Here is a 23,896-nt window from a genome sequence, read left to right on the forward strand (position 1 = left end):
AACATGCTTTGCCTCCAGTTGTTCTCCATACGTCAAAGCTCAGTTTTGGCATGGGAATTTGTTTTCAGATAGTTTCCTATCCTTTTTAAAGACTGAGCAGTTTTGCCTAAAAGACAACATTACTTCGTCTGGAAATCACGACCTAGGAAAACCAATCTATTTGTAACTACCTGGTGTTCTGTGTATTTTAATGCCGTGTTTGGCTTGCAATTGCACTGCTGTTAGAACGTGAAGAGGATTCTTACCATTCTGACTTGATGGCCTGTCAGTTTGTCAAGTGTGATCATGTTGCTTTCAAGATGGTTATTTTCTTCCTTTTCTTACGCTGGGGATGAGAAAACCAACCTCCTTGCGGTCCCTCATCCCCGTGCCTGCTTCCACCGGCTCCCGGGTGATGTGCAGCTGGGCGCTGGCTTGTCCCTGGGGTCGGAGATCTGGGTTCAGCAGCATCAGGGCTGCTGTGTCTCCCTCGCTTTGAGGATTTCCAAGGAGGCTGTTGTGAAAGACGTCCTTGCAGGCTGCCGTTCGTTACCATGAGCGCTGTTTATTGAAGGGTGATGGGGAGAAGGGTGACGTGTGGTATGTGTGAGACATTTATCCTGATGGATCAGACTTGGCAGTGGCAATGGTTAAGCGTTTTGCATATTTGACTGAAATTGTCCACAGCTGCCTGCTTCTGCCAGAATTAGGAATTTTTAGCAGCTGCCGCTGGAATTGGAGAAGTCAGAGTGTAAAGGAGCTGTGCAAAGACTTGCGGGTTTCCACCCCAGCAAGCAGCTCGGTGCTCCTGGAAGCCCGGGGTGCTCTGCTGAGAGTTGGCAGGTCTGGGATGGTCCTGCCTCAGCCCACCTCCGATTTCTCCTCTCATCAGCGACCACAAACAAAAGGAGTCTTTTTGCAAGCCTACCTTGCACCCAGCGCTGTGCAATTACTGACTTGCTCTGTGTGCTTTATGGTGCTCCTGAGATTTGTTAGCTTAACGAGTAACTTCCAAAATATTTGAGGACAAGAGAAGTGTGGGTTTGCAGGAATGCGAACTAACTGGAAACACGAGTAGTTGTCGCTACAGGAATGAAACCAGTTAACTAGTACACAAAGCTCTTCAAAGGTCTTGGGGATCTCCAAGAGGCAAAACTCCAATTTTAGCATTTCAAGTCATGAATTTATAGCTGATTAATCATTATAATATATGAAAGGTGCTGTCAAGCTATCTTCTGGGCATCTGGAGAAGCAAAGGTTATACAAGTAATTGGAAAAATTGTGAGCTGCAGGTTCTTCTCCCCTGGACACATTTGTGCCACCTTTGACAAAGGGGAATATGAACACTGATTATTCCATAATTTTACCCAATTATCTAGAAACTGCCTAAATCTCTTGGGCTGGAACCCATACTTTTCTGTGGCAAAGTGGTAAGTTTGGTGGACCTGAGGGGCTTGCGTTTAAGACTGGACAATTCCCAGCATTATGGCATGCTTGAAATGGTCCTGCTCAAGCAGGAGAATTGCTGCATGGTTGCTAAATGAGAGCACTGGGCTCCTCCGGGGGATGCTGTTTGTGCCTTCTCTGTGCTCAGTTTTGCCTACAGCAGGTGCTGCTTTTCTTGAAAAACGCATTCCTTCCCTCCTACGGCTTTCGTGCCCTGCCCGTTGCTTCAAGCAGAAGAGGGAAAACTTGTCTGAGGGTGAGGAAAGCGGTGACAAACCTCGGATTGAGGAGCACAGGCTGTGAGGGGCAGGTAGGGGTGGTACAAGAGATGATGTTCAGCCTCTTCTTCCATCCGGCACGGAGGTGAATGTTTGAGGGTAGGCTCTGGTCTGTAAGGCGGAGGGATCAGAAGGTTCTTTGCTGGCTTGCAAACCCTCCCGTGGCTGCCTGGAGGTTTCTGGGTGTGGAGGTGCAAGTCCCGGCGTGTGTGTCGAGGGGACAGAGAAGCTGTCATGGGGAGATGGATGGGAGCAGACGTGCTCAGGCGTGGGCGTGTGTTGCTCAGCCCTCCGAGCAGCTCTGAGCCTCACACAGATGTAGCTTCCACATGTACCAAGATACACCTCTTTTCATCCTCTTCCCCCACCAACAACACCTTGTTTGTTTGGGTTGGTTTGGTTTTTTTCAGTTTGTTAACTTCCAGTATTTCTCACAGGGCAGGGGAGCTTCCATACTGTCCCCTGTCGGGAGCTGTTAAATAATGCAGCCATCGAGTCAGAATTTAGTGCACAAGTAATGAAATTCATAACCTGAGTTTTCTGCGGCAGCATTAACTGTGACACAGATTCATCACCGGCATATCATCATTAAAAGGCAGTGGAATTGCATCAGAGATTGATGTGATCGTATGCATGTAAAGATCAAGATACAAAAAGGTGTGATTTATATAACATAAGCATAAGCTGTAATCCAGAACCCTTCCCACATGCGGTGTGTGACAATTCTTGTTCCCAGAGCAGTGATGGTTTTTAAATTTACTGGGTAAATGTGTGTGTTTATATGTTTTTACTTAACTCTTTCAAACATAGTGTTGCCTTAACCTTTTTCTCTCTTTTTTTTTTTTTCCATTGAATTGTAGTTGAATCTGCATGATAGTTTAACATTATTGAAATTGTTTATATTTTTGAAGCCTGGGTGTTATATGTCAGTACTTTATTGTGTTATCTTACAGGGAATATAAAAACACTGCCGTGTTTGATGCAGCTTTAGCAAAGACAAATGTAGGAAATACAAAAAGTATACATAAAACAAGAAGATAAATGTTATTCAGGTTTTATCATTATTATGATGCCTATTGGAAATGTAGGAAAAAAAAGTAATGGAGAACAAAAGCTGTTCTTAGTTTTCAGTACACGTTAGTTCTCCCCTTCCTAACCTTTAGTGATTTGCGCCTGAAAAGAAAGAGGGCAGAGCCGGGCCGATCTGGTGATATGGATTGACCAGCAGCTGTGTCTGCTGGTGGCCTTTGGAAGGGAAAGGACTTCAGGCAGAGCTGCGAGCGGTGGCACAGCTCCTGCCGGAGTTGTCTCCTGCTCTCTGGGAGCTCTTGGCAGCTGCTTCCAAAGCCTGGCCTAAATAACGTGTTTGTCTTGCACAAGGAGTTTAAAGCTATTGAAATAAGAAGTTGCTGAGGCTGCCTCTTTGGCAAATTTGTCAATCAGCTCATAGAGCTATAAGTAAATGGGGCTTTATTACAGAGGCTTATTGCTCTTTGCGGTTGTGTAGGAGTTTACATAATTTTCTACGGAGCTCTTTTATCTCCCAAGTACAGCGGCAATTAGGATTTACTTCTGGAGCGCGGTGGCACTTTGGAGCACTGGAGGCATACAGGTCAGTCCTGGATGTTTTTTCAATGCAAGACACTGTAGTTGTGCTCTGCCCCGAGGTCCAGCGAACAGATCGGGGAATTGGCTTTAGGGGAATATTTGCAGAAGGGGTAGGGAAGTCCAGGGCCCCTAAAACCTCACTACACTGGTAACACTGAACCTTCACAAGAAGGTGCCTTTTTTATCCACCTTTCTTGGCCTCCTTCGAGTATCTGTTACTCCAAACACCAGAACTGATGGTGTTCGAGGTTAGGCTTTAATCTGGTGGGGCTGGTCAGCATCCCAGCCCTGAGCCAGCAAAATGCATAATTGACTTCAGTGCAGATCTGTTCACACAGTTAAATTCAAGTTCATCCTTAAAATACCTGCTGGATTGGGGTCAGAGTTCTCTCAGCTGCAAAGTCAAACCTTTAGTGAGAAAACCAGAACCCTTCGTCACATGGCGTGTGTGCCTGATCGCCTCATAAAGGAGTAAGAATATCCACTGCATCCACCCCTCATTTTCTGTTACGCATATTACATTATTTCTGTAGATAGCCCTGACTCTGCTGCTTTCCCACCCCACCACTTTCCCATGTCACTCTTAATTTTTTCTCAGAAATGACACCCAGAGGAACATGAACCCAACTGCATGTCATTCATTCTTGAACAGATGCTCTAGGTGAGACTGTATTGAAACCTCCTCTTCCTTTTGAAACATTCACCATTCGTCTGCTCTTTGTGATCATTCATGGTTCACAGGGATGTAGGCAGCAACCGCAGAAGATGTGGAGATGGGCCCGGGGAATCCACGGGGGAAAAGAGCTGTTGTGGAGGTGGCTCTGGGCATCGGCCCATTTTGCTGTGCTTCCCTCCCTACGGCACAGATAGATGCACCTTCTGGGGTGGGTCAGTACAAATGAGAGTCAGCAGATCTTTGGCCATCCAAAATCCCCAGCCGTCCTCACGTGTGCCAAACCCACCAGCCACACCCTGAGAGTTGAGGCCACTGGTTTACATACCATGAGGTTTTGAACACTGGTGAATGTTAGGATTGGTTTTTATTTGTCCAGCAGCTTTTAGTCTTCAGGGTGTTTAATATTGACACGGAGTCTTTGGGGAGAGGGATTGATTTTGTTTGGCTTTGTTGTAAAGCCTTGTACATCTGGTTACGCTTAAGACGTTAGCTTTAGCTAACAACGAGCCTTTTGATAAAAATTCACAAGTACTGGAAATACTGCGGACATAGACTTATCTCCTGGGCACGTTTTGGAAAATTAAGCTATTTTCATTAAAAGAACAAAGGGTAGCATGGTGATGAAGCAGCTGTCATATTTTATTACAAAACACAAATATGTGGGAAATCAATTACAGCACGAGTGCTGCACAATGCATATTTCCAGTAATCCCCGATGGCCGGGGGACGGTAGAAGGCTGATCTGAGCGCAGGAGCAGATGGCAAGCAACTTCAGATAGCTTCACTGCCTTTTTCACTCTTTCAAGTGTTTGTGCTTCTCCTTTGATCTTCAGAGTTTGATGTGTTTCATCTTCTTTCATTTACTGTTTTCAAATTTAAGTTTCCCTTTAAATAACTTTTGCTTGGTGGAGTTTGTATTAGTGTGGGTTTTGTTATCTTCCGTACTATGAAATTTAAGAAGAGAGACAGTTACTATTATATCTTTCTTTAGTGTTGTTCACATCCAATAAAATACCGGCTGCATCACTGCAGAGGACTTGGTCATTCAGCATCCACAGCTGTAATGATAGCATACAATGAAAAAATCCCACCCCACAAAGTTACTGAGATACTTACAGGGCATGTGAAGTTGCAGTAAACTTTCTTGAAAGGTAGATACTATGGGAGTGTGATGGCACATCCACAACAAACACTCGTAGAAATTTGGTTTCATCATTATCCCATTGAATTTAACTCTTACAGTTGAGTAATTAAGCTTGAATTAGTATTCTTTGTGCATGTAACATTTTTATCTCCACTTAACATAATTTATATTTAAAATATAAGCATGTTGCAGTGTTTTGAAATAGAGCATCAAGAGCAACATGGGGTGATCTGAATAACCACATGTGGTCTGTGTCTCTGCTTTTTCTGTAGCTGTCAGAAATGATAGGAACAAAAAGAAGAAGGAACCTTCAAAGCAGGAGTCCACAGAAAACTATGAAATGACAGCAGAGTTGGATGATCTTACTGAGAAGATCCGAAAAGCTCACCAGGAAACCTTCCCCTCACTCTGCCAGCTCGGAAAATACACTACAGTAAGTACGGTTTGCGGCGCACGTGTCTGGAGTTTTGCACTGGGGGCTTCAGATGTTTTAGATAGATGCAGAAGTAGATGCACACCTTGCACCTCCTTAGCCTTAAAAAAACTTGGGTATGCATGCAATACACGCTGAAGAAGAGAAACTGCACTGAACTGCAAGCATTACTTAGTGGTATTGCAAGAGACAAGCTTGGAGTCTGTGAGTCAATCACGTGCCATCATTCGTTAGAAATTTCTTGGATTCCAAAGATATGATCTCTGCTTGTGCATCAGTGGATTACAACTGTGTGGGTGTAGAGAGTTCTTAAATGCCGCTGGATTACTGGTGACAGTGCCAAAGCTACCAAGGTCAAGCAAAATATGAAATGTTTAAATAAACTGGTTTCCAAAATGCTAATTTTCAGTTTATTCCTCTCCCATCTACCAAAATACCACAAAGCAGCAAACACTTTTGCTGCTTTTAGAAATGAAAAATCAGCCTCCCGTCAAGAAGTTCAGGACTGCAGGAGTTTCTCCAGAGGATGAGTCAGGGAAAGAAATCATCTCTACATATATATATGTTGCTAAATACAGGGAAGTCCAGTGATATACATTGATTTCAGAGAGAATATCCAGTATCAAGTTTGCGTGGCCTGTCTGGGGCAAGGAGATACCTGCCCCCATGGTCCTTGTCCTTCATGGTTCCCCAGCTGGAGAGCTGGGACCAAGCCCTGCAGGTCAGGTGAAACACCTCTGTCACTGGATTGCCTTCCTTTTTGAGTAAATGCCACTGAAACAAATGTCAAATTTCTCAAAAAGCAATCTAGGCAAATCCCTGTGTGGCATCAATGTTCACTGTTTGAGCAAGCAGGGTGCTGTTTCATGGCATATTCATCTATTTACAAAGTGCAGGGTTCAAAACTCTCAGGTCTAGGTGTAAGACTTTGCATTTAAGTGCAAGAAAAGCAAGCATACACGGTAAGATGTTAGGAAAAAGCATGTTTTTTGTGTTGCTGAAAAGTATTTTCACAAGCATTCTTCACATTTAATTTTGAAACCCCCATGAAACGGTTGGTACTGTGGAAGGTGCCTGTCCTCTGCAGGCTTCTGTGGTGCTGTCCCTGCTTGGGTGAGATGTAGTCAAAACAACCAGCGTGGGCGTGCTGGTAAATATTGCACAGGCAGAGCCCTGGGGACTAGTGCAGCGTGCGAGGCTGGAAGCTCAAAAGCAGCCAGCTGGTGACACCACCGAAGGCAAAGCTGGAGACGGTGGGATCCGTAGTGTGTCTGTCATGGAAATTCCTGGGTTAGTGCCCTCAGCCCCTCCCCTCAGCATCTGTGGTTGCGTCTTTGTTTTGGAGTGAATAAAAACCTTCCAAACAGGCTCTCACACTTCTGCAAACACGAGAGTCCTTCTGAATGAGTGTGAAAAATATCTCCCCAGTTCAAAGAGGGTGAGTTTTTGCCTCGTAGAAGAGGTGATCGTATGTCCGCAGCTGGGACGCGTAGCCAGGCTGGTATGCATGCCAGAGTTTATTGCTCACAGGCTGCCTTGCAAATGGCCTGGCTATCTCAGAATAATCTAGGGGTGTACGTCCGGACAGGAGCGTGTCGGTACATGCTTTTGTGTTATGTCTGAGTTAGAAGAGTGCACTGCAGCTGGCGTGATGGTTCTTCATGCTGGCAATTGCCAAAGATCCTGGAGGGCTGAAAGATAAACCTGGGCACCTATGCACTTGCATTATGTATTGGGTGCTTAAGTGTCATTAATATTTTAGCCCTTGAAATGATACAAGTGGATGAAACTGGAGAGGGTCTTGTGGCATATCACACCCACCACTGGTGCCTTCCTTCCTCCTTGGGTTCCTGCTGACCCCCATGGTGAATTTAAGTCCCTGTTGGAATTTCAGAGCCCTTGTGTAGATCCAGGTGCTTTCAGTAATGAGTGGATGCATTTGGTCTGTCTATGGGTCTCGAGCAACCATGACCTGACCACACTCCCCTCAAGGCTGGATATTGGTCATTTCTATCTCAGGCCAGATTGGACAGCTTGGGGAAAGAGATTTCTTGTTTTTCTTGTTGGTCTCTGGGAAGTCCACAGCAGTTAGCTGCATGTGCCTGAAGTCCCTGCTGCTTTGTCGTGGTTTTGTACTATACAAGTTGCAATAACAAAATTATGCTGAAAGAGTTATTTTTGCCTTATCTTGAATCTTTGAGAGCAGTACAGCTTCCTTCAACAGCTGTGGCAAAACTAATAGCAGTGGTGCTAAATACTGTCCTCCTGCTGCATTCCTGTAGTCTCTGTGTAAAATGCAGAGTATTTAAATCTCTCATCCAGCTGAGTTCTGGTGACCACTCCAGCTTTTTAGGTAGGAATTCAGTGTAAGAGCTCATTTTTGTGACTGCTGTCTCTGCCTGGCTTTGGAAGGGACGGAATACAGCACTGCCCCGCTTGCTTGCACCCAGTGAAAACCTTGGGGATTAAGAATATTGCTCAGTATCACTGGGGAAAGAGTACGGGTCATCTTTATCTCCAGCTGCCCGTCAGCCCAGGAGTTGAGGAGAAGCCTTTCTGCAGTGGTGGAGGATCCAGAAGGATCCAGGAGGATCCAGGAAGCAGAAGGTGTGTATGCTGGGCAGAGGAGCACAGCTCCGGTGCTTGGACACCACCACCAGCTGCTGATCCTACAGCAGGACTCAGGCAATAACCTTTCTTTTGGACATACTTGAAATAGAGACCAGAAGCCAAAAAAAACCCAGAGCGCGCAGCCCTTTCTGTAAATGCCAAGTCCAAAGGGAGATAGAAGCCTATGCCACTCTTCTTGGTAGTCACAAGCTAGTATGGGTAGAAGATTGTCACCAGTCCTGCTTTAATGCCTGATTCTGCAGGCTAGCAGTCATGGAGCATGACGTGCTCACGCCACAGAGCACACAGATTGCTTTTGCAATCTTCCATTTTTTTTTTTTTTAACTCTTTAGGCGAGAGGTGAGAAGCGAGTGCATTGAATCAACGTGGATGCACTTGAATTTCATGAGCTTTGCGCTTGTGTACTGATAGAAACGGTGGATGGAAGAAACCGTTCTGCAAGCGTGGCCTCTGCACACCCTTCGGTTACGTTGTCGTTCAGACTGATTTAAAACGTGATTTTGTTTGTTGCTAAAAAGAGCAAAGACTTTTAAGTATAAGAGAGTGGAGTAAAAAGGATCTTGTAGAGATACAGTCATGAAAAAATCTGTTGAGGCATTTGGCTTGCGTATCTGGCTCCTCTTGCTCTTGAGCACTGCAGCCAGCATTTACCAGAGGGGAAGGTTACATGGTGATTTTTTCCCCCCCACATTGTGTATTTTCACTTGTCCAAAAACAGTTTCGGAGAAGCATTTTCACTTAGGTTTTTTTATATTCATCTGCTCTTTAAAAAGAAAAAGTGTCCCTATCTGTAATAATTACTATACTTTGCATAGTTAATAAAAGTCTACTTAAAATAATGGGAGAATAGCACTCAGATTAAATTCCCTGGGTCATTTGACTTAACAGTTGCATTTGGTGGGCAGTGGCAAGTACAGCTCTGCCAATGATGAGAATCAGCAAGCTATTTAAACGTAATGGATTTCAAAAGTCCATCATAAATAGATCTGTTTTATTACTGTCATCCAGGTAAGAGAGAGTGCCTTAGTAATTTCTCTGGAGATGTCATACTTTATAGTATAATTGAGTGTAACTATACTGCCTGTCCCTTGAGACTGGTATTATTTGTAAGTCTACAGCTGTGTTACATCCAGCATCGTGACAAAGGGAGGATGAAACAGAAAATAATTTTGACTCTACGGACCTTTGCTGTGGGTTCTGTCGGGTTGCACTCAGCCGGCTGCATAGAAACATCTCAGAATGACGAGGAGAGCTTTTGCATCTCAGTGGCATTTTGTCCTTTGTAAGTGCTGGTCTTAGAAGTTACACTGCTATTTTTTTGTGCCATTGCAGAGGGATATGTATATATATATGTATAGATGTATATATATCTGCTGATGCTGGGACTCAGCAGAGACGTGTCCTTGGTGAGCTCGCCGGAGCCACAGTGCGTTGCTGCTTTCACTAAAGAGGTGTAGCAAGTGTTCCTGATGAGGGCAGAGTGGCCCTGCGAGCCTTGTTGCCTTTGTAAAGTATTTTAAAGACAGTGGGGATTCTGCTACTGTGTATGTTTCTGTGAGTACCTCATCCCGTATCGCTAATGGGGAGAAAGAGCAGCCTGCAATGAAAAAACAAAAATGATGGAAAAAATGGGATCCATTTATGTGGCAAAAATGGCTGTTTAATTGGATTTCATAGCAAGGTTGGGCTTTTCCGCTGATAAAGATGCCACTAGGGTGTATTACAGTATTGTTCCACCATATGTGCACTGGTGCAAAGGCCTGAATAACATGCAAGGCTGCTCCTGGAAAAGACACCCGAAAAACCGCTTCAGTAAAATATTCAGGAAAAGTCATAGCGTCTGCATCTTTTTCACAGCACGGTTAGAGGAGATCCCCAGGCAAATTTAATCAGAGTTTCTGTTTCTAAATGCATTTTATTAACCCCATATTTTACTGTTCAACCTATACATTGATATTGAGTCTGTTTTGGTTTTACATATTCAGAAATGCTGCTTAAAACCTAGCTGTTTTCTGTGGCGCTTGCAGCTACATTCATTACCGAATAAAATGTTAAGTCTTTCCATTTGTAGCATCTTGAAGATAATGTGTAAACCGCATTAGCTCCAACGCTGAGGAATCTGGCACCCGTCGTAATAAAACACCCGGTTATTTTGTATTTTATTAACTGCCCCTTCTTTTCAGTTTGCATAATAGTGAGTTAGATTTACATTTCTTAAGACGGCCGTGCATTACTCTTAATAGAAGACATGTCAAACTTCCCGTTGCCAGTACTGCAGCATGATGAAGTAACCTCATATGATACTGATGAAGATTTCGTTCACACTTGCTGGTTTCATGCAACGTCTTTTTTTCCAGATGGATACCCTATTGCAAAATGATTTCCTGCTTTAGGCTCTGCTTTGTGTAGCTCTCCGCTATGCCATCTTTCTATGAACTGGATAAACTGCCTATTAAATTTAATTACAGCCTGAATGACTGCACATCTTGATCTTATTTTTTCTCCAATGTACTGTATTTCACCAAGGTCCTTGAGGATGAAATAAAATAAATCTGAAGGATGCATACTCCAGTAGCTGAAAGAAATGTTTCAAAGGGCATTACAATGACTGTTAACCCATTAGTTTTGGACCATTTTGAAGGCAATTCTTTAGGTTTAGGATTATAGAGACAATTTCTCCTATCTTTTCTTCTGTCAATTTAAAACCAAAACAAAATAGAGGGAGTTCCCAGAAAAAAAAAAAAGCAAAAAAAAAAGCTGAAATAAAAATGATGAAGTTAATTTCTTATCGCTTAAAAAGAGGGGGAGCAGAGAAGAGCATGTACACACCTTCAAACTGATCAGCATGGTTAGCATTTACTTTTTGTAATAAGCGCCCAATACAAATATTACCATGTCAAATCTGCACCCTGTTGCAAGGGAGGGTGAACGTTGGGCTGGTGGCGCACTTAGGACCTACCAGGACTTTCCTCTTCGTGACCGACAGTGGTCAAGGCATCTGTGAATGCAGCCCTGGGAGGGGGTGACGGAGCATCACAGCCAAGCTGAGCTCACCTCACAGCCCCTCATCCACCTCTTCAGGCCCTGCGTCCTTCCCGTGAACTGAAGAAAGCTGACAGCTTCAAAAGTTTCAAAGTAGGTGGCATCCTCACCATCACCAGGGTCACTAAAGATGTTTCCTCCAAGGAAGTCCTATCCATTTAACTTGGATGCTTTTCGATGGCTTTTTCTCTGCCACGTCTGTTAGACTTTTAGGGTGAGACTCTTCTCATTTGACTTTAAAATTAAAGTTAGTTTAACACTTCAACCAGTTAAGACTAAGGCAGGTAACCACATGGGCTTCCCTTGCAGCTGGGGAGGAAGCTGCCACCTGAGGGGAATTTCCCTCACCTGCCTTAAGTAGCTGTCTGGAGTGTGTGGGCCTTTTTTTGGAGATGCCTTTCTCTTGGTTAGTCAACAAGCTCAGATGAGATGTGGAAGAGAGAAACTCTGCCTTTGGTGTTCTGCGGTTGCAGCTCAGCGCCTTTTGCAAATTCACTACCAGCATATTTTTACAGGTAAAATTCCTCTTGCAATGAAGAGATCGCCCAGACACTGAAGGCGACGGCAACGCACACTGAATGTGGTGGCTCATGAAATACCGGGAGGGACCCTCATGCTGGCTGCATCCGAAACAGCACTGGACCAAACGCTGGCAAAATGGGAACATGCTGCACATGAGGGCACTGGGAGAGGAGCTTTGGGTGTTTCAGAGCTCTTTCCTTACCCGTTTCTTGTCACCCCACGGGAGTCACGGGTGGATTGGAAATGACTCACCAGGTCTCCCCATGACACCATCTTTCGTTAGGCAAAATGGATCAACAAATAGATCACAGCAACCTTTGCGTCATCCGGTTCTTGACCGACATGTTCATCTTTTTCAAGCATTAAGTGCTTACCCCGAATGTATGAAAACATGAGTTTAATCACAAACAACACAAATTGGCTACACATCCTAGCAAATTACAGACTTTTCGATTAAGATACATGAATATATGGCAACAGTCTCCGAAAGATGCAGCTGGAATGTCCTCGTAACACTTCAAACAGTAGGGTATATGTTGGCTGCACCCTCAAAGGAGCATATAGCATTCATCAGTGCACATGGTGTTTTTCTTAACATCGTGTAAATAGATGCTCTTTAATTGATGGGAGACTGTAGCTTGAAAATGCTGTAAAACTCTTGCAGAGGCACAGAGCAGATAAATTCAGCAGAACTAATTTGCTAAGACCTTAAGTATGTGAAACTATGTTCCAAATATTGTGCTGCTTTTTCCAGATGGGGACCCGATATTCTTGTTCCACTGTTCATTTATATTTTCTGGGGCACAACTGTAAATTGTCTCTCTCAATGCACTTATTATATAATGGCAAGGAAGAATAATGATAGTGGCATTTGGAAATGTTTAAGTTCATTTGTATTCCTTGTACAGATGGCCTCTGCAATCGTAAGTAGCAGAGAAATATCCAAGGAATTTTCAGACGATTAATCCAAGTTAAAAACCAGCATCATCCCAACAGCAAGCTGCAGAAAATGCCTGGAATGTTAATAGAAAGTACTTCTGGAAGGAATACTCGGTTGTTGTTTCTTTCCCTTGAAAACCATTTACTGAAAGGGACATTGTTGATTTATGGTGCCTTCTGTCTGTCTTGCCAGAACTCCAGCGCAGATCATCGGGTTCGACTGGACCTCGGGCTTTGGGACAAATTCAGTGAACTTGCAACAAAGTGCATTATTAAAATAGTGGAATTTGCAAAGCGATTGCCAGGCTTTACGAGTTTGACCATTGCAGACCAGATCACTCTACTCAAAGCAGCCTGCCTGGATATACTGGTATGTGTTTTTAACATCATTGTTATGCTACTAATGTCTTTTCTGTTGCTTTTTTTACTGTAATGGACAGCGAGAAGGGGTCAAGTACTGCCCCAGCCTTATGGTTGCAAACTTGAACTTACTGAGTAGTCTGGTACGGTCACAAGTGGACTCGAGTGCGTCTACAGATGTGTGTTAAATGGGATGAGCATATTTTTCAAAGTCCTTATAGATTGTGGATTTCAGTATAGTTGCAAGAAGGGCACGTTTTGGTACTGAGGCACCAACTTGAAATATGTGCAGCTTTGGAAGAATTTCCTAATTGTTAACGCTGAGGAGGGATCCGATTCTCTCTCCGCCCTCCAAAACATAACGCTCTGTATAGAGGATACGTAGAAAGACATTCTGCTGTGTACCATTTTAGGAACGTGCTGTACCTGCGGTCATGAGGTAATTAGAGGAACAAGACACCAATCTTCAGGGTGGGGATTTTGCAGGTTGCAGAGGGGAACCTGGCGTGCCTGGAGCCCAGGTCCCCCTGCTCTCACCAGAGCTGCAGGCACCTGTGGAAGTGGACGCTGCCACGGACTCTGTACAGATTTTAGCTAAATGTCATTTAATTTTAAATAGGCAAGCATACAACCTGTAGATGGGCTTGGAGTTTTGCTCCAGACCTTGCCGCTATGTCAAGGCAAGCTGTCTTCCCTCCCTTTGTCTCCAGTTGTTCCTGTCACGCTGACCTTCAGAGGAACCCTCTGGGATCTCAGCATTTCTTTATCAAGACCTTAGAGGTCTTCAGGCTTTTAGTTGCAAACATGTTTCTTATTCTTGGGCATAGCAGGAACTTAGAGTAAAATGGTATTTTCAACGTGTTTTAAACATATTATAAATGTTTTCTTCTGAGCACAAACCTTCAGGTATTCATTGAGCCAAGCACGGCCAAGCAGCACGTGGTAGGATGGCTACTGTAGATGTATTCTTTGGCATGACACAGGAGTTTAAACTGGGGAAATTGAAGTTGAAGTAATTAATCTTGGAATTTCTAAAAGTGCATTGCTTCAAACAGGATCGTATTGAGGAGGATGTTAACTGCTGTGACCTTTTCCTCTTGTTTTGTCAAAACTGTTTTGAAGAATCGCATCTAGAGGACATGGATGAAGGAGGAAGAGGGGTGGGAGCAGGGAAGGGATATCGTTCTCCAGCCTAGAAAAAAAGGGAAGGCTGAGGGTGCCTTGTCGTGCTCAACATTCACCTCTCGTTGTCCCCTTCTTCCAGGCGCTCATTCAGACTTGATCATCTCATTGTTACTGTGTGTGGTCCCTCCGTGGGGCAGTTGCCAGACAAGGAAAAGACTATTAATAGTGAAGCAGATGGTAAACTGTGATTTTTATTTCAACTAATTAATGGATAGAAAGGGTTAATTCTTTAATACAATTCACCACTTTTACTTTGTGGCCATGTGGCAAGCTTCAAGCTCTAGTTATAAACTTTATTGAGACCCGTCATTTCTGATCATCTGCTCATTCTCTTTGTTTTTCATGAAGCCAGAGAAGGTGACACACCTGAGTGAGCAGGGCGTAGTGAGTGCCATGGCTGCCTGTAGCATGGAGGAGCTGAAGCTTTTCTAAAGCCAGCAGCAGATAAGACATGGTTGCTGCAAAGACTGTGAAGGTTCTGGAGCACAAGTCTGATGAGGAGCATCTGAGGGAACTGGGGCTGTTCAGCCCGGAGAAAAGGAGGCTGAGGGGAGACCTTATAACTGTCTACATCTGCCTGAAAGGAGGTTGTAGCATGGAGGGTGTTGGTCTCTTCTCCCAAGTAACAAGTGATAGCACAAGAGGAAATGGCCTCAAGTTGTGCCAGGGGAGGTTTAGATTGGATATGAGGAAAAAACTCGTCACGGAACGGTCGTCAGGCATTTGGACAGGCCGCCCAGGGAAGTGGTGGAGTCACCATCCCTGGAGGTTTAAAAGACACGTAGATGAGGTTCTTAGGGACATGGTTTAGTGGTGGACTTGGCAGTGTTAGGTTAACTGTTGGACTCAATGGTCTTGAAGGTCTTTTACAACTAAAATGATTCTGTGGTTCTGTGAGAGTCCTAGCTTTCCTGTGTGACATTTACACAAGCTTTATATGACTATTTTATGTGCTGCTTAAAAAGAAAAAGGGATAATTACCATAAGCACTGTAACGTGTAGCGCGTGCACTGTCTGTAAAATGCCCATATCCATTAAACCCACATCACCTGCACATAATCGGAATTGCAGTGCAGCTCTGTATCTTTATTTAAGCTACATTTCAGTACTCAGAGCAGTGTTTTAATAGTGCATATTACTCCCCCTTCCCAGCAAGCTGGTTCTCCTAATTACGAGGAGTATTTCGAGCGTTTGATTTTGTGCGTTGAGATGCGGAGTGAGCACCGTTCCCTCCCCAGCTGCCTGCGCCCCCGGTGCCTGCCCGTCATCTGCTGTGGGGCCGTGAGCCTCGCCGGTGTCCGGGCAGGATCCCGCCGCTGTGCCGTCCCCCGGACCTGTGGCCAGAGCCATAGAACGCGGGAGGATCAGCGTGGGGCTCCCAGACCAGCCGGGTGGGGTGGCCGGGGTCTCCCCGCCAGCAGGACCCCGGCGCATTGCCCACCCAGCTGCGCCGTCTCTGGGCCTTGGGGAGCCGTGAGCGTTTGTAGACCCTGCCCAAGGGCTTTGCTCAGTTGGTTCCTGCGACCATGGATGCTTAAACCCCCCCTTAAACAGGCTGACAGAGGAAATGGTGCCAGGAGCTCAGTAAACTCCGCTGGGTATGAGCCAAAGAATTGTTTTATATACAAACAAGCAAAATCTCTGGAAGGGAAATAACATCAAGCCTCGCAAGGCGCCAGTTGAGGATGGTGGAATTTATATCTGCTCTGGTGCCAAAAGTTTCAGGGATAAATACTACTAAAATTCAGTCAGTAACTCTTGTAAAAGCGAGTGCTGCTGTCTGCGGGTGTGCTGGCCCGGCAGCGCTCGAGCATCCCCAGCCTCGCGGAGCTCTGGCAAAATGCATGTGGAAAGAGTCCAGAGTCCAGCCTGTCTTAAACCCAATGGATAAAACCCTGAGAAGTCCTTGAATGCTAACCCTTAATAATGTCGTTTTTTGCTTGCTGTTGTAAAACCCTGTGTCTTAATGCTAGGAAGGCATTTGCGTGAGTGGAATAACCTGTGTTGATGGGATATGGTAGTGCTGTGGAGGTTCGTTCATTATTTCAGAGTCACCTGCTTGGGTTTCTCCTCTGGGGAAGCCATCCCAGCCAGCTAAGGCAGCGCGCCTCTAACAACAGGATCTCTTAAAAAAAAAAAAAAAAAAGCTCAGCTTGCCTTAACTAATCTGTTTAAAATGAGTAACAATTCTGTGGTAGCAACAGTTTTATAAATGCAGTTTACTGGATGGTTTGGGTTTTGTGCAACCTGCGGGATTTTTGCTTTGCGATTTGTAACCGGCTCATAGGAACCCCAGGTGCTTTAAGATATAAATATTCCTTAAAACAAAGGGTCCTTTAGTCATGGGCAAGAACCTTATTTATGGCCGCAAGTGGCATTTAAGAGCAGAGTGACAACTGAAATACTTGGCTTGGTTACAGGATCTAAACAACACTGAGGACATTAGGAGGATGTCTTGTAGACAGCGGTTCAGTTTAAAATGGAGAAAGATACTGTGATTTCTTATTTTGAGGTGTTGACATTTCCCATATGCTCTTCAGTGAATATGAGCTTGGAATCAGCTTCACTTTGACACTGGAAGTTTGCCCAAGAAAGGTTTAGCAGCGAAATCAGCAATATCCATGGTGTTCCGCAGATCTTGCTGAAGGACACAAATTAAAAAAAAAAAAAAAAAAGCAAAAAAAAAAAAATTCAAATGATCTGTCTCAGAGTTTAATAGCAGTGTGTTGTGGGAGGATGTTGAAGGAACGCAGGAGCAACCTGAGCCCTGGCGGCTGCAGGCAAGCTGAGCGCTTTGCAGAAAACACGCGGTGGAGCTTCAGCTGTGCCCGTGCCCAGCAGAGCCCCCGCGGGCTCCTCCAGCTCGCGGCTGGTGCGGCCCTGAGGTACGAGGCCTGACGTCCTCTGCCTTTTGCAAAAAGCCGCCCCGGTTGCTGCCTAAGCCTGGAAGTAGCTAAATTCCATGGAGCCTTTATGTTTTAGTTATAAATCTTGCAAGGCTGCTGGGAGTCTCCTTCTGTGCGCGCCCACAGGGGCTCTGGGTTGAGTAACCGAACCCCAAATTTGTTCGGCCTCCACACGGTTTGGGATAACCGCCCCAGGGCACGCCAGACCCTCTGGGCTGGGAGTCTCTGGGCAACGTGGCACAGCCTGCGGGAAACACCACAGCGGCGCCCAATTTAGCTCCCAGTTCTGCCCTGCTAATTTGTTGGGTTGGGAGTCCTGAGGGTGTGGAGGGAAGAACTCTCATCGCTAAGGCTCAGCAATTTAAATAGCACCGGATTAAAAGGGGATGCATTTCTCCCCAGCTGAGCTAAGGGAAGAATCACTCAAGTACCCGCTTAACAAGTACAGAGCCTGTTCCTCTGAAAGTTGGATGCCCCGTCATCGCAGCTGCTGTCTGTGCAGGCTTGAGACGGGAAGAGTTGCACTTCAGACTGTCTTGCATGCCATTAGAGAAAGAAACCAAGTGGTTCTTGGGTTTCTCAATAAATATGCAAAGTTTTCAAACCTTGGTTTTCTTGAAAACAACCAACTCTGCATGTTTCTTCTCCTTTCTATACAGTCCTTTAAATGATTTTAAAGGATAACCAATAGCGAACTTCAGGGGAGAGTGATTGCCTGTGATTACTGGCAGTGCAGAGTATGGTAAACATGCTGTCTCTTGCTGACAGGCTGCCATGCTTTATAATGTTAATTCCTGCTAATAATGATAAAATACACTTTGGCTGCTACACAAAACCGTTGGAGTTACCAGCAGCCTTTTAAGATCACTTATATTAGTGGGGAATTGGCGGTCAGTGAAGAATTTGAGTGCCGTGCTTTTGTATTTGTGTCTTTCTTGGTCATTGATTCAATTACTTTCAAGAGCCTACTCTAATTTAGGGGTAGGGGAACGATGTGAAACATGCCTGTCCAACCACATAGAGTCTCAGCGCTTCAATGTATACCGACAATGTGAGATAAGATTATTGCCGAGATAGAAAATAGTTGAAGAGCCTTCTGCAGAAATACACCCTATTAAGTCTCTTACCAAGGAATTTAAGAAGAGAAATTAAAAATTCCTTGTAGGTCTCTTACATGCCATGTCCTCCTCGTTCTCCTCCCTGCTTATTTGGAGCGGTGTTGCCAGGGAAAGATGGAAGTGGGAGAACCAAGCCCAGGCTGGTCAGCTGCCAAGTGTTGGGGCCTCGGACTCAGAGCTTCGACGGCTACAGGAATAATTAAAATTCTCCCTGTGCTCGCTTACATTCGTGTAAATCTTTTTTTGTTGAATCTTTAATACAAAATAGGATGTCTGTATGGGAAATAAATACAGTCAAGCCCTGAAAAAATGTGGCTCAGCTAATCAGCTAGACTTCTGCAAGGTTTGGTTTTATTTTAGTTTAGGGATAGGCCTTCTCCCACCTCTGATTATTTAAACATTAAACAGAAATATTTCAACATGATGGACATCTCTTTTATTTGATCCTTAAGGCGGTGTTCATTCACAGCAGCTGCACAAACGAGGCTGCGCTGTACGGGGTCCGTGGTGGGACAGATCCTGGGTTTGCTCTGAGAGGTGGCGGCGCTCACACACGCACCCCCAGCCATGCTCACTAACCAAGGGCAGAGCGTCCTCAGCGTTCTGCTCGTCATTTTGCGTTCCTCCGTGTCCAGAGGTCCGAATCCCCGTCCTCCCCTCAAACGCTCTTTCACCTGCAGTCAGCGCTTGTCAAATCCAGCGCTGCCCGGGCTGGCACGGGGGTGAGTGACACCGTGAGCAGCAGGACGATGCACTTTGCACCAGGCAGGCAGGGTGCGCACCCACACCAGCGCTGCCCAGGGCTCGGGGCCAGCGCCTCAGGGGCGCCTGGAGGCCAAGCGGCTGCGCAGGGGGTTTGGCGTTACGGCACGTGGAACTAACAAGCAGCGGAAAAGACGACAAGCCGGGCCAACTCCTCGGGCTGCCGGCAGCGCCACGCGCTGTGTGCGGAGGTTCGAAGTTCGATAATCCGCTCAGGTGCGAGCTGCTGGAGCTGCGGCCGCAGCTGCTGGGGAGCTGCGGGGTTTGTGCAGCGCTTGTGCTGGTAGCCGAGGTTCCCCGGCTGCTGCTGCAGAAGAGGGAAAGCGGCCCAAATTCTGTTCTGCCTCTCTCACCAACTCCCAGCCGCCCGCGCTCACCGACACAAGGCACCGCGGAGGCGCTTCGTCCTTACCAAAGGCACAAGCCAGAGAAGCGCCGTCGTGCAGAATTGATCCCCAGAATCAATGAAATGCTTGTGTGTGTGTGTGTGCTGGAAGAGGCGAGAAGTTTTTGTGGTCTTGCTGGATCAGACCAGCAGTGCAATAGCGTTTTGTAGTTAGGTGCGTGTAGGAGCAGGTTATGTGAACATTACGGTGATGTTGGTGACCTGAGTGGTGAGATTTACGTCGAAGTTTTGATTATTTCGTAACTCGGGGGAAAATTTCTGTTATTTAATTTGCGTTATAAAAAATACCCACATTCAGTCGAGTATATTTATGTTGTACCAGAGAATTTTTGTGCTACTTGAACCAAACATAGTTTGATTTCGGGTTGTTTTGATATGACCGTGTACTGCAGTTCTGTGGGTCATTTGCCACATCGAGAAAACGCAACAAACCTCTCATGGATCAAATTCCTCTGATTTTTTTTTTTTTTTTTCCCCTCGTCCGTCTACAGATCCTTAGAATTTGCACAAGATACACACCAGAACAAGACACCATGACGTTTTCAGATGGCCTTACCCTGAACAGAACTCAGATGCACAACGCCGGCTTTGGCCCGCTGACCGATCTCGTGTTCACGTTTGCCAACCAGCTCCTGCCTTTGGAGATGGATGATACAGAGACGGGTCTCCTTAGTGCCATCTGCCTCATCTGTGGAGGTACCGCACAGCACGAGCTCAGATACGTTCAAAAAGGACAAGACACGATAAAACCTTAATTTACGTTTCACTTGTTTTGCTTTCCTGTACTAAAACGTTATCTGTAAAATATATAAGTGCGATATTATTATATATCATAATATAAAACAACACTAAAGGTTTGTTTCCCACTGGCGATAGTTATTGGGTTTATTATTGGTAAGTTTTAAAATTGAATCATTCTGTCAAGCAACCAATCCTGTTATTTGCCTGACAAAGGACTACAGGACATATCCTGCTGCAATTTTTATAAGTGGGATATGGGTACCTGTGTGAATTACCTTTGTTATGCAGCTTTTACTTATAAATATAATGGCATGCACATGCCTGTAGTTACGTTCACACAGAAGTCATTGGTGATAACTCTCTTTAGAAAAAAAATAGATTATACTTCAAAATTAGCATCGTGGCACTGATGACATGATTTGGGGGAGGACTGATTACAACTTCAAAGGGACGTTTTTCAAGTAAAATCGTGGGTTTAAAATACAAAAAGCAAAGTCTCAGACCCTTTCCAAAATCCTCCGTAAATTTCTGTTATTTTTAATAACCTCCTTTTCAAAATCCAGACTATCCGTAGAAACGCACCTTGTTTAGTTGGGCCATTTTGTTGAAATACAAACCGGGTGCTACTCAAGAATGTTTGGGAAACAAGAGTTCATTCTGATTTTATGTGTCTCTAACCGCAACCCATCAAAAGCATTGATGGGTTCTCAGATGTCACTAATATGTGACCGGGATGGGTGACGTTTGTTGTCACTCAAGCTAGCACTGCCATCTGCTGATACCTAGTGGTAACTCACTTTATTTTAGTAGCGATACGAAAAATGAGCTGCAATCTCTTTATATACTGAGGTGTCTTATCACTGACACATACAAGAATAATTCTGAAATATTGTTTGCAGCAGGGTGTTTTCCCCTTGGAGAGGGAGGCACAAGAGCAAACTGGTGATTCTGGACCACTCAAATGACAAACCTTGCCAATCGCCAAGGAAAAATGAGTCTAAATTTGAGAAAGTCACGGTTTATCCTCTTCCTGTGGAATACTCACTACAGAGTGTGGGTCAGAAGCGGAAAGAAAGATGAAATTCATGGAGTTCTAATCAAGAACATGGAGGAGCTTCTGTGATTTGGAGTTTGTGAAAAATGTGTGATTTGGAGTTTGCGAGAAATGTATATAGATAAATATTTAAAATCATATGAGTGATATGGTCCTTCTCTACAGATCGCCAGGACCTTGAAGAACCAACGAAAGTGGATAAGCTTCAGGAACCATTGCTTGAAGCACTGAAAATTTATATCCGAAAGAGACGACCCAACAAGCCTCATATGTTCCCAAAGATCTTAATGAAAATCACAGATCTTCGTAGCATCAGTGCAAAAGGTACAGTGTCTCCCCATAACTCAGCAGTAGTGTCAGTGTCGCGTTTCAGAGGAAACTGGGTTGTTATTTTTTTAATATATCTAAGAAAGGCCCTTGTGACCTTTCTCTTTCCTTCTTCTTTATGGAACTCTAATGTTTAAATTGATTCTCCTTTAAGCATACATGGTGCCACATGCTTCATGCATCTGACAGTGCAAAGGATGTCTGAGGTATAAGTGGGTTAGCAAATCATTAGCATGAACTCTTTGTTAGTCATTTTAAGACAAGATAAAACCCTGAATTGAACCCTTGTTAATGTTTACAAGGGGGTACAGGTCAGTATGTACTTCGTGTCACTGATGGCTTTCGAAAAACAGTGTCTGTTTATAGAGAGCAGAAAACACATTAACCCAAAATTCTTCTAACCTGCCTGTAGTCTTGTGTGTGGTTGATAAGCAAGCACATAGGTACAGGTACCTATGTAGCTATAGACCGGATTTATGCTTTTGAAAAAATTACTAATTTCATTTGACGTGGTATTTGAGAAGACTTCGGGAAAAAAAACCCTAGCAGTTAAATCGCTGAAGTAAATACACTTGATTTACATTAAAACCTGAACTGTTACACCTTAAACAATATATATCTAAGTTAAAAGGTGAAGCTGTAGCTATGTTTATTTTAAAAAGTGAGCAATTTAATTGGAGGTTAATACCAAAAGAGTAACTTAGAAGGGAAACACCAATGGAGGAAGCAAAGGTATCCTAAAAAAGGAACCACGTACCCAGTTATCTAAAGCTTGCCATTTACCCAAAGGAAAGCAAGTTCTATCCAACTGAACCTACAAAATAAACTCACAGCACTACCAAGCTCTAAGAATATTTAGGGGAGCCTTTTCATTCTACTGGTTTTGCTTGTGGGAAATCTATTTCCACATTCCTTCCTCTTTGCCGGAGACTTCCAGCTCCTCAAGAACACAGCTCTGTGTCTTTATGTGCGGTGCACAAGAAAGGATTCTTCTTTCCATTCTGACATAAGTATTTAACTTTAATTATATCGTTAATGTTTTATGGTAGAACTAAATCGTACCAAAGGACTGGTGATGTTCTGGAGGGGTGGGTGTGTCTCGAGTTTCATTTGAAAAGATGTACATTAGGAGAGAATGACTTTGGTGGTACATGATCCCTGAAAGCGATTACCAAAGCAAGCATGAACCGAAAAGGCTGAGAACGTCTCCTTACACTAGAGTTCCTTGTAGAACTACATTCTTCTGTGGCATTAGAAGTGTTGTCACAAAAGAATTAAGTGTTCATGGGACAGAAGCAAGAGACTGTCTCCGGAGTTCTCTTATCCCAGTATTCAATTGGAAGTTTGGTCTCTTCTCCCCAGTAGCAAGTGACAGGACGAGAGGAAATGGCCTCAAGTTGCGCCAGAGTAGGTTTAGGTTGGATATTAGGAAAAAATTCTTCACGGAAAGGGTTGTCAGGCATTGGAACAGGCTGTCCAGGGAGGTGGTGGAGTCAGCATCCCTGGAGGTGTTTAAAAGGTGTTTAGATGAGATTCACAGGGACATGGTTTAGTGCTAGAGGTAGGCTATGGTTGGACTCGATGATCCTGAGGGTCTCTTCCAACTTAGAATCAAAGAATCATAGAAACATCTAAGACCTGAAAAATTACTGTGGGCCCACATGGGAATAGCCGCAAAAACACTTGGTACTGTGCACCTGGCCTACTCCGTAGCAGTAGAAAGCAGATATTTAATGTGGCCAAATTCAGTTCATCAGCACTGCTCTGACTACTGATGTTTTTCAGCGTAATTCTGCATTAATTTCTTTCAAATTATAGTGCTTGCCCCTTTGCTCCTAACAGTTATTTAAGAGATTTTTAATCGGCATTCGCTTGGAAAGTTACTCCTTGCCTTTGTAGATGATTTTTGAAGCTTCTCAGCGAAGGCAGGAACATAAGTGCTCCCCCTGCTCTGGGCTTAGCTCTGTGACTGACAGACAGCACACGCTCTCCTGCGCGCGTGTTACAGCTGACTATATCCAAAGGTTCTCTCCTCCAGAATGTCTCTTCAGCAACCTATTGTTAATTTTGTTGGCTCTTCTTGCCTGCCTTTACTTTTAAACAGCACAGACTCCTATTCCATTAGACTCAAATTTTAAGATGATCGGGAATCCTATTGAAGGTTTTAGACCAGATATTTGAATGCTGAGGTTTATGGATATAAATTGCCGGACGAGCAGTAAGAAAAATCTTCTTCCCATCAGCAGCAAAATATATAAAGCACATTCGTGCCTTGGCGTGGAACAGAATCTTTACCATCTATCCAAAATACTCCTCTTTCTTTATGGTCTTCACCACTC

The 23,896-nt window shown here is 44.5% G+C and overlaps 1 protein-coding gene across 4 annotated transcripts in view; it reads left to right on the plus strand.

The window, feature by feature from the left end:
• Positions 1-23,896, plus strand: part of RARB (retinoic acid receptor beta) — a 330,006-nt gene that overhangs the window by 304,038 nt on the left and 2,072 nt on the right. For all 4 annotated transcript variants that reach the window (XM_065629747.1, XM_065629748.1, XM_065629749.1 and 1 more), the window contains 4 exons: positions 5,404-5,564; positions 12,892-13,068; positions 19,927-20,131; positions 21,396-21,554. In XM_065629747.1, coding sequence (XP_065485819.1) covers positions 5,404-5,564; positions 12,892-13,068; positions 19,927-20,131; positions 21,396-21,554 — 702 coding nt within the window. The remainder of the gene's footprint in view (positions 1-5,403; positions 5,565-12,891; positions 13,069-19,926; positions 20,132-21,395; positions 21,555-23,896) is intronic.

Source organism: Caloenas nicobarica, chromosome 2 (assembly GCF_036013445.1).
Source record: "Caloenas nicobarica isolate bCalNic1 chromosome 2, bCalNic1.hap1, whole genome shotgun sequence".
Classification (NCBI taxonomy): Eukaryota; Metazoa; Chordata; class Aves; order Columbiformes; family Columbidae; genus Caloenas; species Caloenas nicobarica.